At 38.7% G+C, this 15,922-nt stretch overlaps 1 protein-coding gene across 1 annotated transcript; it reads left to right on the forward strand.

Moving 5' to 3' along the window:
• Nucleotides 1-430: 430 nt before the first annotated feature.
• LOC134752824 (UBX domain-containing protein 4) lies at nucleotides 431-15,594 on the forward strand. Its single transcript, XM_063688578.1, has 12 exons — nucleotides 431-667; nucleotides 1,367-1,504; nucleotides 2,078-2,203; nucleotides 3,268-3,399; nucleotides 4,806-4,942; nucleotides 8,765-8,881; nucleotides 10,281-10,376; nucleotides 11,084-11,237; nucleotides 12,139-12,266; nucleotides 13,690-13,852; nucleotides 14,516-14,714; nucleotides 15,453-15,594. Exons 1-12 carry the CDS (start codon nucleotides 583-585, stop codon nucleotides 15,502-15,504), a joined length of 1,527 nt encoding a protein of 508 aa, XP_063544648.1. The 5' UTR covers nucleotides 431-582; the 3' UTR covers nucleotides 15,505-15,594.
• Nucleotides 15,595-15,922: the final 328 nt, after the last annotated feature.

A 15,922-nucleotide genomic window follows, 5' to 3' on the forward strand; every position in this document is an offset into this window, starting at 1 on the left:
CCATCTTGTGATAAGTAGAAGTACATTCAGTTTATGAATATTTGAGCGCCATCTAGTAACGAGTAGCAATCCAGTTATGTCACATGAAGTATTCCATAGACAACGTTCTCGTCATATAATCCGTATGCCAAAAATCAAATTAATATAAAAATTAAATAAATTAAAATATTAAGAAGATAAGATTAAAATATTAAAAGCCACATTTAATTTTCAAACTACAATTATGCAACTATAGTTGGTCAAACCTTATTGTCAGTAAATAAGAACATAAAAAACTATAATCATCCTTTTCTTTTGGGTGCTAGTACTAGTGTAAGACAAAGATAGTATGATACTCTCTGTCTATGTTTGAAATGAGAAAGTCCTTTGACAAACTATATTAACAAATAGTACAATAGACAGATATGGAATGACTTTATAAAAAAAAAAATTACGTCAAAACTGTCAAAATTTGGAGTGTCATGTCAACGTAATATTTTCGTTTTTCGTGCAAACATAATAATTGAAAATTGCAAAAAAATAGCAAAATAACACTGTGAAAGTTTGTAACTGTGCTAGAAAACTGTGGTTATAAGTGTTTCCATGATGCATTGGTACGGTGGCAGCATAGCAGAGGCAGTTACACTGTCTAAACAGAAAAATGCTATTTTTGTAGTTTTTGTTGAAGGTACATAACATATTACTAATTATTTACATATATTAAACCGTAAACTACACATGTTTGGCCATACACAGGTTTGTTTGCCTATAGAACAGATGTAAAAAACGTTTTCGATTGGGACACGTAATCTTCAAATAGGTTATAATATTTCTAGATTTTCAGTAATTTCGTCATTTTCAAGTATTTTTTCGTTATTGATAAATATCACAGGTTTATTTAAATGCTTATAGTGTTTATGATTAAGAAAACATACATAGTTAGAGCATTTTGAGGAATGAAAATGTTCCTTGCTTATGACTAATCATACCATAAATTTTTATGTTAATTCTTTTCGGTTAGAGTATAGTGGGTGGTTTGTTAATATATTTATAATTGTAATTGTATGTCACAATATGGGACCTGTCCTGAAATAAATACTATTCATTCATTCATAGCAAACCCCCCCCCTTTGCTATACTCCTCCGCTCTTGGGACTTTTTACACCTTCTTTTCTGCAGCAAATTGAATTGTATTCCTGCTGTCCAATAGCTATAAAACATACATATGAATTAAAGCCAATAGATTTACTTATTCGAGAATTTGGGAATAAAATATTTCTAATAAGTAGAAATATTGATTCTGAAATATAGGAAGAATTTGAAAGAATTTAGTTTTCTTTCGCTGTTGAAAGACCTGCAGGCAAATTTTTCAGTCTGTCATTTGCAGGTGACAACGAGCTGTCATCGGAGATGACATCAGTGTTGGATGATGCAGCAGTGCTGCAGAGGCTCGGCAACAGCACCAACTTCCTGGCCATCCGGCTGAAGAGTGGCTCCACGGACTACACACACTTTGCTCAGATCTGTATCCTTTCTCAAAATTATATGATCAGAAAAAAAAACCGGCCAAGTGCGAGTCGGACTCGCGCACCGAGGGTTCCGTACTTTTTAGTATTTGTTGTTATAGCGGCAACAGAAATACATCATCTGTGAAAATTTCAACTGTCTAGCTATCACGGATCATGAGTTACAGCCTGGTGACAGACAGACAGACAGACGGACAGCGGAGTCTTAGTAATAGGGTCCCGTTTTTACCCCTTGGGTACGGAACCCTAAAAAAGAAACTGATCAGCCACCAGGCAGTCTTAAGGAAAAAATAAAATGTTGGTTTGTGAAAAAGAAATTGTAAGAAATCATTTCATTGCTTGGGAATGCTCCCAGCACTGAGTTGAGTTTGAATGGCGAGAACCGGAATTCCCGATTCCGGTACTGCATTTGTATAGAAAACCGGTACCAGGAACACTCCCTATTACTTACTATGACAGACGGTGCCCCCCCCCCCTCACGGTAGCAGTGGACACTTACCATTTGATTTTTTCCCTAAGTTGTATTTTTGTATTATAAAACTACCGCAATGCAACCTTAACGCGGCAATCAGATCAATTTGTGCCTGTCCCATCGCTATTCTTCATCGGCCGTAACGGTACTCCGTTAGAGGTGGTCTGCGCGGGAGTGCAGCCAGCTAACCTGGCCACCAGGATCGACAGGATACTGGAGGAGCACTGTGAGTATTTAAAGTCTGTTTAAGCTAACTTTGCAAGTGAGTGTCATATTTTCGGAGAATTTTAACATTAGCAAAGAGGATATAATAGGATAGAGCGGTACTGTCATAGTAAATTTTGTAGCCACAGTAATTTCACTGCCATCTATCGACACACGATTAAAATAAAAATATCAAAAAATGTATTTATGAAAATGAAAAAATGAAAAATTGTTTAGTTTTGGTTACAACATTTCACAATTTACAATTTAGTAATGCTTGGAATCTCCTTGTAAGTATTGTAAATACTTGTGACAGAAGACCCCACTACTAACTATTAAGGGTTTATAAATAGTAACCGAACATATCATATATTAATTAGTACTCATGAACTTTATTTAGCTAAAGTAAAGTTTAACATACAATTTATATTACAATTAAGTAAAATTAAGTTTGAAAACAAAATTATATATAATGTTGAGAGATTAGTGCACTCAAAACAATTGAATTTACAAAAATTGTGATAAAACGTGTATATGTGTGTGTGTGTGTGTCTGTGTGTGTGTGTGTGTGTGTGAATGTGTGTGTGTATGTGTATTGATATAATAGTAGTGTGTAACCATAGTGATTTAAATATTTTGAAATATGTCTAACAATAATTTAATTTTGATTGATATAAATGTTTGGAATAGCTGTTTTTTTTTTCTTTTTTTTTATATATGGATAAATGATTTTTTTATTTGCATTAATTATTTTTATATTATTTTGACCCATGTTCTTTCACTGATATGCGTTAAAATTGTTAAATAACAAACGAAACCGTCAACGCCATCTATCCGAGAGTAGACCAAAGGTAGTGGCGCCATCTGTTCGAGAATTAAATTTTCTTGATTTTTTAGGCACGTTTTTTCCTTAGACTGTATCCATCTATTACGGAGTTATTGCAAGTGCCATGCAGAGTTATTTGGCTGCGGACGGAGGTACAATACGTACATCTTTGAACAGATTAATTATAAAAAGAAACTATCTCCCTGAAGCCTGCTTGATAAACTTGGGAACGCTGTTTAAATTTATTTTGGTTTTTTTAGACAAAGAAAAGCCAGCACCGCCCACCATTAAGGAGCAAACGGCCAATTTGCTGGCGTCCGAATCCACCCCCGCCCCCGCCCCCACACCAGGGGGGAGCAAAGTGCCTGCCACCGCACCTGTGAAAGAACCTGGTATTTAATTTCATTTTAGAGGATAACAAACTACCATATAATACATGTTACAGCTACAGCTGGTATAGGGTATTTGACTACTAGTCAATTCAGTTTCTTTTTTCGAACTGTCAAAACGATTTTGCTATTATGGAATTTATATGAAACACTAGCATGTGACGTCACGATCAAATTACCTACTCTTTATAGTTTTATACGAGTTTTTAAGTAGAAATTGTGTTTAAAAATAACTGCTATCTATGTTTCTCTATTAATCTTCTGGTGCTTTATTTCTCGCATGGTGTGAAATAATTTATTTTAAATACAGTCAATTATTATTTATTATTATTTTATTTATTTACAAGAACGGTTTACACCAATTACACTTGCAATTTACGTAATATTAACACACTTATACAAAAGTAACAGTGCAGAAATTATTCATCATTCACTCGTTCATATTCTCACAGTAAGCGAGGCACCTGGACGCTAGCTTAGACCAGGAATCAGTAAATAAATCTACTTGTAGATCGTTACTCAGAAACCCGTTCAACGAGCTGATCATATCGCACAAGGGTGAGTAGGGTGGTAGCACGCGGGCCTGCGCTGTTTGAAAGCTGCAGGTAGGGGCGCCGGCGAGATCTGTTCGACGGAACAATGATGCGGTTGAGGATGTTGTGCAGTTCCATGCTGTTAATTAAGTTTCGGAGCACCTTGCAGGACGTAATCAACCGTGTATTGCTCCTACGCACCTCGAGCGAATTGAAGCCCAACACGCCGAGCAAAAACTGTGTTGGGTACATGTAGGGGTAATAGCCATATACTTTTTTATATAGAAAACGTAGAAACGCTTTCTGTACTTTTTCCAGCATCAGTTTGTACTTAGCCTCACTCGGGCTCGGGTCAAATACCCTATTATAGGTATTACGACTATTGTTTTACCAGTTGACAACGTTATCCACATGTTACTAATACATATTAGATTGTTTAACAAAGCATTAACAAAAGATTACCATTTTGGAATAAGATCTAAGTGCTTCATCATCATCATCATCATGTCAGCCGATAGACGTCCACTGCTGGACATAGGCCTCCCCCAAGGCTCGCCACTCCGACCGATCCTGTGCCGCTCGCAACCATCTAAGTGCTTACTATTAAATAAAAAATATTTAATCTGAAATCTAACAGAAAAATTAAGATTAAAAAAAAAACGATTGTCAACTTTTGACAGCCTTCTTTGTATATGCCAATATAAAATATTGTATATTTATAGTTGTTAAAACAAAATTGTCAGTAAATAAGAACAAAAAAAACAACTATACTCATCCTTTTCTTTTGGGTGCTAGTGTAAGACAAAGATTATGATTCTCTCTGTCTATGTTTGAGATGAGACAGTCCTTTGACAAACTATATTTATTTTATTGTAGAACCATCAGAACCTGCCGCGAAAGTGGCCAAATTAGACGACCAAGAAGTAGTGTGTAACGACGGTGTTTGCATCCGCCGCCCGCGCGCCGACGGTGCCGGACCTAGCAAGACCCATGATGCTGCTGTAACACAAAAGGTAATAGAAAAGCAAAATCTATGACAAAAAAAAACCGGCCAAGTGCGAGTCGGACTCGCGCACGAAGGGTTCCGTACTATTACGCAAAAAACGGCAAAAAAATACGTTTGTTGTATGGGAGCCCCACTTAAATATTTATTTTATTCTGTTTTTAGTATTTTTTGTTATAGCGGCAACAGAAATACATCATCTGTGAAAATTTCAACTATCACGGTTCATGAGATAGAACCTGGTGACAGACGGACAGACAGACAGACAGCGGAGTCTTAGCATAGAGTAACTTATACTAGAGCGGTACTGTCATAGTAAATTTTGTAACCCTAGTAAACTCACTGCCATCTGTCGACACACTTTAAAACTAAAAATGAAGATTTGTAAAAATACGATAAAATGTATTTAAATATGGATAAATGATTTTTTTTTATTTGCATTGATTATTTTTATGATTTTGACCCATGTTCTTTCACTGATATGCGTTAAAATTGTTAAATAACAAACGAAACCGTCAACGCCTTCTATACGACAGTAGGCCAAAGCTAGTAGCGCCCTCTGAACGAGAATCAAATTGTCTTGATTTTCGAGGCACGTTTTTTCCTTAGACTGTATCAATCTATTACGGAGTTATGTCTATCTTTGGTCTTAGTAATAGGGTCTCGTTTTTAGCCCTTTGGGTACGGAACCCTAAAAAACAATTGTCGAACCTGCTTACGAAATTTCACGAAAATCGGTCACAAAATGCGACCTGTAGATGCCAGGCAAACTTCTTAGGCATTTCAAAAGCAGTTGCACATACCATAAAACCCAAAGGGATTGCAAATGCGCTGCCGGCATTTAAAATGGGAGTACGCAAGAGCGCCAACGACGAGTAAGAAATGGGAGTACGCTCTTACTCGTACGCGCGACGGAAGGTCGAAAGGTCGTTTCGTATCATACAAAAATGTCTTTGGTCCAATTATACTTATACAGGTTGGCTAAAAAATAAGTGCGTTCCCGTTGCCAGGGAGGTTTTGGGATTATACTGAGCAACTTTTACTATGGGACCAACCACGAAATCGCGAAAAAAATTTTACCCTCCCATAGAAAATGGACCAGCCAAAATGTATGAAACGGACAATATTTTCGGAGTTGGTCCCATAGTAAAAGTTGCTCAGTATGATCCCAAAAACTCCCTGGTAACGGGAATGCAGTTATTTTTTAGCCACCGTGTAAAGTATATGCTTCATAAAGCAGTGTCTGTTGAGTGGTAGTCAAATTCCATGCTGTAGCGTCACAGGGCGGACACGCTATACATCAAAAATCACTTGCGTTTCAATGTGTGAACGGCACTTGGGGCATTTCACGTCAAGCGGGCAGCAAAAAAATTGTCAGGTTCTGGATTTTGTTCATAGTTGGATTAATTGGACCTATATGTGAATAAAAAAAATTGGCATCATTACTTTTTTAATATATTGCTTCGTTAAAAATTTATACGCATTTGAAAAAACTACAAAATTTGAGGAACGGATTTTTTAAAAATTATTATTGCAATTCTTTCAGTGGATTTAATTATAACTAAATAGTGATTATTTGAGAATATTAGTTGATTTCTTTGAAAATTTATAAAAAAAGTTTTTTTTATCTTTTTTTCATATAACAAACCGGAAGTTAGTATTAAATATCTTTTTTTTTCCAACTTCGCATTTTTTTATATTTTTTATTTTTACACAATAATGTAGCTTATGGTGTACTAATGTCCTATATTTTTTTTTATAATGGCATCTCGATTGGTTTTGAAGATTCATGAAGTAATTCGAAAGTACTGCGCGACGCTCCGTACTGAGAGGTAGTTCTATGAGGCAGTCTTTAATGGCCAATTACGGGTTTTTTTACTTTTGCGTAACGGAATTAAAGCAATAAACAATATTTCATCGGTTAAGATGTAGAAAAGCTAATGATGTATTATTCAATCGTGCCTTGTAGCGCTATCACTGATCAACCATATCTTGGAACTGAAAACAAAACGTTTATGTTTTAACAAAACGCTAGAGGTAACTTAATAACTATAGCTAGGTTTAGGCGGGGTATGTCACATGCTTAAGAGGTCACTTTCGAGTTAGGTCACGTTCTGAGGACGTCACTTTCTGTACGTCACATTCTGAGTTTGTCACATTCCGAGCTCGTCACATTCTGAGTACGTTACTTTCTGAGAACGGCACTTTCTGAGGACGTCACTTTCTGTGAACGCCACTTTCTGAAGCCCTCGCTTTCTGAGTACGTCACTTTTATAGCATAGTAAGATTAAAGCGTATACCTGCATGAACAATGGATACCAGCAATCATAACAGCTGTACGGCATACGGCCGTTTTTATGCCGTACAGCTAATATGATTGCTGGTATCCATTGTTAATGCAGGTATACGCTTAAATATTACTTTGCTATAAAAGTGACATACTCAGAAAGTGACGAACTCAGAAAGCGAGGGCCTCAGAAAGTGGTGTTCTCAGAAAGTGACGTACTCAGAATGTGACGAACTCAGAATGTGACGTACAGAAAGTGACGTCCTCAGAACGTGACCTAACTCGAAAGTGACCTCTTAAGCATGTGACATACCCCGCCTAAACCTAGATATAGTTATTAAGTTACCTCTAGCGTTTTGTTAAAACATAAACGTTTTGTTTTCAGTTCCAAGATATGGTTGATCAGTGATAGCGCTACAAGGCACGATTGAATAATACATCATTAGCTTTTCTACATCTTAACCGATGAAATATTGTTTATTGCGTTAATTCCGTTACGCAAAAGTAAAAAAACCCGTAATTGGCCATTAAAGACTGCCACATAGAACTACCTCTCAGTACGGAGCGTCGCGCAGTACTTTCGAATTACTTCATGAATCTTCAAAACCAATCGAGATGTCATTATAACATTTTTTATAGGACATTAGTACACCATAAGCTACATTATTGTGTAAAAATAAAAAAAATAAAAAAATGCGAAGTTGGAAAAAAAAAGATATTTAATACTAACTTCCGGTTTGTTATATGAAAAAAAGATAAAAAAAAACTTTTTTTATAAATTTTCAAAGAAATCAACTAATATTCTCAAATAATCACTATTTAGTTATAAATAAATCCACTGAAAGAATTGCAATAATAATTTTTAAAAAATCCGTTCCTCAAATTTTGTAGTTTTTTCAAATGCGTATAAATTGTTAACGAAGCAATATATTAAAAAAGTAATGATGCCAAATTTTTTAATTCACATATAGGTCCAATTAATCCAACTATGAACAAAATCCAGAACCTGACAATTTTTTTGCTGCCCGCTTGACGTGAAATGCCCCACTTTTCATCTTCAATATAAAATGTGCAGTGAGTTGTGTCTTGTATGGTGTGCTCGTTGGCAGAGGCCGCTTGGTGTAGGCGCTCGAGCCTTACGCAGCAGTCCTGCAGTGCTGGCTGCGTTGCAGAGGTGTGCTTCTGAGACTCCTGCAGACAACCGTCCGCGTCAGCTAGCGCCCATTCTGCTCAGAATAAAACCATGATGTTATGAGTAATCTTACACAAATAAACCTGTGACACAGGCCTACCAAGGACTAAGGGCGGACACGCTATACATCAAAAATCACGTTTCTATGTGTGAACGGCACGTCTGTGCACGTGGCATGCGTCATTGTGTGAGTAAGTTGCTTAAAAGCAGTACTGAGCGGCCGGCAAACGGTCGTCAATCTGGTGTCGCGGGGCGAGGGCATTCGAGTCGGGGCGGGGCGGTGCGTGGCCGTTCTGTATGATAATACTATTACTTATTTTATGGTAGCGTTAAAGTATACTTCTTTATTTCAGGAACTAGAAGCGAATTTGGCTGCGACGGAGAGCACTGTGAGCGCAGAAGAGAAGATGGAGAGAGCTAAGGCCCTCATCGAGGCCAAGAGGAAGGAGAAAGCTGAGAAAGAGAGACTGGTAAACATTTTGGTTAACATATTCACTGCCAACGTTTTCGTAGCGCTACGCTCGTAGCCGGACCCAACGTTTTCCGGCTTTGTAGAGGAAAGCGACTACGAACAGAGAACTCGCCGAGCGAGTTCCCGGCACTGTGTTAAGAGGAAAGGGGACGGCCGCTTCTCCAAACAAACGTAGTCCCCATTTTACCCTCTGGATATTTACCTTATGGAAAATATTTTTACTTTGATTAGGAATAAAATAAAACCGGCTAAGTGCGAGTCGGACTCGCGCACGAAAGGTTCCGTACCATTACGGAAAAAAAACAGCAATAAAATCACGTTTGTTGTATGGGAGCCCCATTTAAATATTTATATTATTCTGTTTTTAGTATTTGTTGTTATAGCGGCAACAGAAATACATCATCTGTGAAAATTTCAACAGACAGACAGACGGATAGCGGAGTTTTAGTAATAGGGTCCCGTTTTTAACCTTTGGGTACGGAACCCTAAAAATCACGAATAAGAACGATCTATCATAGTAAAACCCTATTATTTAATTGTACAGTGTATACAAAAAAATCCAAACAATGTTTGGAAACAAGAGAAGTTAGTGACGTCACAACGTTTGTCCCTCCCCCCATCCCTCCCCCATAATAAATAATAAATATTATAGGGACATTCTTACACAAATTGACTAAGTGATGTGGGTACCCAGACAACGATATATGAAAAAATGAAAATGAAAAAATGAATGAAAAATATATTTATTTTGCACACAAAGATGGGAATTTGCAGATTGCGCGCAACCTGGACCTCATGTATACTCATACATGAGGTCCAGGTTGCGCGCATACAGCGGTACATTTAAAACAGTATGAACAGGGGTCCCCAAACTAGGCATAGCCTGTATCTTGGGCGACCAGTTAGTGAATTAAAAACTAGATTGAAAAAAAAAAAAGTATGTCTAAAGATGAAGATAGGTGCTAGTGCTAATAACCTTAGCTACTAGGGGTTTACGTTGGTCAGTCTGTCAGTCAAGTCTCTTACGGCTAAGTGTCTATACCTATAGGTTAAATGTCTAATTATGTAACATAGAGTACCACTACATATGGACAGAAATTGAGGCTTATGGCCGCGATATTTTTTAGCATTATACAATTATACAATTATATATAATATACAAATACATAGAAAACACCCATGACTCAGGTACAAATATCTGTGCTCATCGCACAAATAAATGCCCTTACCGGGATTCAAACCCAGGACCATCGGCTTCATAGGCAGGGTCACTAGCCGCTAGGCCAGACCGGTCGTCATAACATGTCACAACATGTCACATTATCTTGACGCCCTCCCACCCCCTAAACGTCTGATGTAATTAATGGATGACCCCTTATCTCTTTTCTTTTTTGTAGCTAGAGAAGGAGAAGGAGAAAGAGCGACGTAACATCGGGCAAGGGGTTGCGGAGTTGAAGAAATGGCAGGCCGAGCAAGAGCTCAAGCAATTGCAGGTGATGTTCTATGTGTCTCACTCTTTTTGTCCTCTAAATTTCCTTAATAGTGAGTCGGTATTTGTGACGTTTTCAAGTAAAAAGTACCACATTATCGCTTACCGTAAGGACGAAATTTGCTAGTATCTTTATACGAAAAACATGTCAGAGCGTCCTTATGGCAAGCGACAATGTGGTACCTTTTGCTGGAAAACGACACATTTTGTCTATAAAACTCCCGTGAGACTCAAACATATTTTTTTATTTTATTACAAGGAGATAAAACAGAAGCATACAAGTGAAGAACAATATAGACAGATTATATAGGTACATAACTATTAAAATTATTTTAAAACGGGTCACTCACGTATTATATTAAATATATTAATAACGGGTCACTCACGTATTTTAAGTCGAAAAACGCTCGACATGTATCACTCCGTACCGAGGAGTATCATCAGGAGCTTGCACTCGCGTATTATTAAGTCGAATAGCTCGACATGTTTCGATCCAATTTACGAGGATCCTCTTCACGGAGCAACGACACGTCTTCACTGGTGGTGGCGGGTGGGATACGTGTGAAAAAAAAATAATGAAAAATCGTTTATTGGTCACAATCATTGTGTTACAATTTGAGAAAGGGTTGGGACCTCCTAGTAAGTATTGCAATACTTGTGACAGGAGACCCCGCGAGTGAAATTTTTTTTATTTTGTATTTTTATTAACAGGAGGAGCGCAAACGCGAGAAGATGGAGAACGACCTCGCTAGACAACGCATTTTGGAGCAGATCGCGCAAGACCGCGCCGAGCGACGCGCCAGGGAGTCCCGGGACGTGCCGCAACCACAAGAGTGCCATCGGAGGGAAACTACAGCTCCAGCTAGTAAGTGACACTGACATTGCTTGTTTGCCACCGACGTAGTAAAAAAAATAATACTGTACACAACTCATTTTGGAGCAAATAAAAAAAAGGGGGTTTAAAATGGTCTAAAAAGTTAATATCATATTCAATATTTTGTGAAATGATATCCACCTTAGCCCCTTTGAGTGTCGACGGTTGTAGAATTCAAATAAAGTTATGTTAGCTTGTTAGCCATTATTTAGTTAGTGTTTTGTAGTCTATTGTAAAAAAAATAGTCAGTAATCTATAGGTAATTACATTTCAAGGCGGTTTTAATTTACTTCTACTACGAGGTAGTTATCCTAATTTCTGGTTTACCACGCAATGGTTATTATATTCTTGATAGCTACGTCAAATTAAGCCGAAAATGGGCGATCTGCGGAAATAATTCGTGTAGTTTTGAATTGGTATAGTTATACCTTGTGGTGTCCAGATGAACATACTAAAAGTCTCGGGGGTGGGGGTTGTGCTGAGGGTGTAGGAAGGGGTTGAAGGTACCTTTTTTTCAGATTTTTGCTCATATCTCGAATATCTACATCACACCATCATCATATATGTATACCTATATATATGTATCATAGGCTACGGAGACTGCTTAACATCAGTCGGGCCGTATGCTTGTTTGCCACCGACGTAGTATAATCTGTACGAATAGCATTATAATTACTACAGACAAAAATAAAAAATATTTAACATAAAATTTTCTATAAATTAGGTCATATTATTTTACTATTCCAATTTTCAAAACTACACGAATTATTTCCGCAGATTTGTTTAATTTTCTTTGGTTATGAGACTTTTTGAGCAAACAAGCACTTAACACTTTAACACTTTTAAGCTCAATTTGCAAAATTAACATTTTATTTGTATTACTATGTAACAGCATCCGGGGACGGCGCCATACAAGCCCGCGTGCAGTTCAAACTGCCGGACGGGACGACTCATACAAACCACTTCCCTGCCGAGGCAAGATTGGCCGAGGTGCACCGATATGTTGCCGATAATTTGGATGTAAGTTTTAATAATAAAAACCTCCGTCCGTGTCCAAACATATTAACGGATATCAGAATGGGGTCTGCCAATGCGTTGAGGCCCCTCGATGGAACGTAACATGTCCGACTCGCACTTGCCCGGTTTTTAGGGTTCCGTACCCAAAGGGTAAAAACGGGACCCTATTACTAAAGATAAAGATAAAAGATATTTATTCGTGACGATCACAACACAAGTACATACCTAACACTCCGCTGTCCGTCTGTACGTCTTTCCGTCTGTCCGTATGTCTGTCACCAGGCTGTATTTCATGAACCGTAATAGCTAAACAGTTTGAAATTTTCACAGATGATGTATTTCTTACTGATGTATTTCGGACTCGCCCACCGAGGGTTCCGTACAAAAGTGTTTTTAGTATTTCTGTTGCCGCTATAACAACAAATACTAAAAATAGTATTTGTTGTATTCCGCTGTCCGTCTGTCTGTCTGTCACCAGGCTGTATCTCATGAACCGTGATAGCTAGACAGTTAAAATTTTCACAGATGATGTATTTCTGTTGCCGCTATAACAACAAATACTAAAAAGTACGGAACCCTCGGTGCGCGAGTCCGACTCGCACTTGTCCGGTTTTTTTGTCGAGTTCCGTTGCTCCCGGAACACCGTCCACGAACGCGTTCCCTTTCTTCCGGATCAATCAAATCAAGAAAGAATGAGAAGGGCCCGTTTTGTCCCTCCTACCCCACCTGAGCATTCCACGAAATTGTCCCGTACGAACGCAAATTTTCTCAGGATTTGCAAGTATAAGAGTTTCCTTTTCTGTGACATATGGTCAAAAATATGCACAGAAAAATAATCATCTGCTTTAAACGCCGAAAAAACAATCACGACACAGGAAATAAAATGCGTTTGTACGGGACAGCAGGTTTTTTCCGTAGCTTACTGGACAACTGTCTGGACAGATGTCACATAAATACGTCCAGTCAGAGGCCCGGAAGATATCGGATTGTTGTTCAAGTCTTGTTCTACGATCAATCTTTCATCTAATCACACGATGAATTAGTTTCAGGTCTTACTGGTTTTTGGGTGTGTAGATGTATTGTGTAATTATGTACAAGCAAGCAGAAACCCGGAGACATCGAAATGATGTCATATATAAATTCTAATCCCTCACTATTTATTTAAAAAACAACAACCGTTTGAACATATTTTGCGATAAACTGGCTATTCAAAGAAAAATAAAATGTATAATGTTCATGAGCAGGTGCAGGAATACGAGTCGATTTGGGCCTAACTGGGGCCAGAAAGTCCAGTGTTGGTGCGAGTCCGACTCGCACTTGTCCGGTTCTTTTATATTTATGAAATGGAAGAATAAAAGAGTACATCACGCGTAAAGTACTATGCTACAGCTCACTTTATTAGTGTTTAACATACTTTCGTTTGCAGTTGCCCACCGCGCAATTCTCCTTATGGCTGGCGTTCCCTCGGCGAGAGCTGACCGACACGGAAGCGACACTTCGGCGACTGGAACTAGCGCCGTCCGCGGCGTTGCTCGTGTTGCCGCGCGCCGCCGTCCCGGCGCGGCCTTCCGCCATCGGCAACATCATAGGTGAGACAGGTTTTAGCTGACTAGTCCCATCCACATACACAACAACACCTAACAACACACCTGCACACACCTAACAACACACATGCACACACCTAACAACATACCTGCACAAACCTAACAACATACCTGCACACACCTAACAACACACATGCACACACCTAACAACACACATGCACACACCTAACAACACACCTGCACAAACCTAACACCTGCAAGATTAACATGTTTGCTAGCGACCGGAGCGAACGGCAGCATAAACACAGTGACGGATTTGGGTTTAAGAGGGGCTCGAATCCAGGGTAGGTTTAGATAGGGACCCTAGAATTTCTGATTGAGGGACTCAGATTCTTGGCTTTGACCCTCTTAGCACTAAAACATGATCGGATAGTAGATATGTGAATCGAAGTGTCGTTCCCTCACTGAGAGCTGACCGACACAAAAGCGACACTTCGGCGACTGGAACTAGCGCCGTCTGCGGCTTTGCTCGTGTTGCCGCGCGCCGGCGTATCCTTCCGCCATCGGCAACATAATAGGTAATAACACACGAAAAAACATTATAGCTGGGCTTTTTTCATTATACTTTGTATTTTAAATTGCGTCGATCTTCCTGGCAAAATGTATGTGGTTTGACATTGACCGTTGACTAATTCACTTTTGTTACAGCCCTCGTGACGCAACTCCTGTCAACCATGATCTTCGATCCGTCTACGCGTCTGTACAGCTGGCTGATGTCCCTCGTGTCCCCCGCGCGGGGCGCGTCCCCCGCGCCGGGGGGCGGCGCCCCCTCCCCCGCGGGGGGTGTCCCCGCCCCCGCCCCCGCCCCCGCCAGGAGGGGCAACGTGCATAGGCTAAGGGGGGAACGGTAGGTTGACTCAGTTCCCTATAGTTCAGTCGCCATCAGATATATCGGAGCGGCCGAGGGACTCGAAAATATCTGAACACGCACTATAACGCCTTGACAATAGAGGCGTGTTCAGATATTTTTGAACACCTCGGCCGCTCCGATATATCTGATGGCGACTGTACAAGTTTTGCTTAAAGTCCTCGTCAATAGAACTTGCAAACAATGTAAACATACCATTTTACCTTCATTACTTCGTAATCTCGCTCTTTAAAAGGACAACCATGACCTTATCAACAGTCTATATACTTAAATATTTTATTTATATAAATTTTTAGTTAAATTAAATGTTAATTATTAATATTTTAAGGAAAATAACCTTCGTAAAAATGAAAGGTTATGTGTCAAACGCTAACAAAATCTTTCATATTTGGTTACATATATATGACTTTAGTTTGGGGCTAGGTTGATCTGTGCGAGATGTCCTCTAATATTTATTTTATTATTTATTTATTATCGATTAGCAGTACTGAGAGTTCCGCTACTTGACGCTGTAGACTACGAAAATAATAGTACAGTAAAATTTACTATGACAGTACCGCTCTAGTATAAGTTACTCTATGCTAGTAACTATCGCGGTAACCGAAGACAATATTATAATCATTATAGTATTAATAAAAAAAAAAACATTAAATAGGTAAATAAGTATTATAAAAAAAACGCCACTTATGAATCGTATAATTATGTCTTTTTTTTCAGACCGGATGATGACAACAATACATGGAATGGGAATTCGACACAGCAGATGTAGACATATATTTATCATCAACAGTATAAAGAAGAAACAACACAATATTTAGCTACCAAAATAACACAGTATAGAAATACCAAACTTTTGTAAAAAATGTCTGAATAATCCAAATTCTGATAAAATGAAATTCGTCATCGGCATACATACCTAAATGTTTGATAATTTCACTGAAAAGTCGAAAGTAAAGAATTTCTAAAGTCAGGACGCTACAATGACCCGCCATTTCCTATCTTTATCGCACGCGCATAATTGTATTGCAGTCCCACTCGCAGTGTCATTGACCGCCGGCATCATGGACGGGACAGGGATATATATATAATTACGCGCGTGCGATAGAGACAGATGGGGAACAGGCGGTAGTACGAAATTCCTCGTGGTAAGCGTCCTTTCTTTAATTGCACTACGGACCAGACACTGT

Source organism: Cydia strobilella, chromosome 25 (assembly GCF_947568885.1).
Source record: "Cydia strobilella chromosome 25, ilCydStro3.1, whole genome shotgun sequence".
NCBI classification, from domain to species: domain Eukaryota; kingdom Metazoa; phylum Arthropoda; class Insecta; order Lepidoptera; family Tortricidae; genus Cydia; species Cydia strobilella.

What these genes read in the sequence shown, in the direction of transcription:
- LOC134752824 (XM_063688578.1), top strand. Translation starts at nt 583, where the DNA reads ATGATGCATTGGTACGGTGGCAGCATAGCAGAGGCAGTTACACTGTCT. An exon ending in AAGCTGAGAAAGAGAGACTG is followed by an intron (nt 8,882 to 10,280) that starts GTAAACATTTTG and finishes TCTTTTTTGTAG; the next exon opens with CTAGAGAAGGAGAAGGAGAA. An exon ending in CGCCATCGGCAACATCATAG is followed by an intron (nt 13,853 to 14,515) that starts GTGAGACAGGTT and finishes CTTTTGTTACAG; the next exon opens with CCCTCGTGACGCAACTCCTG.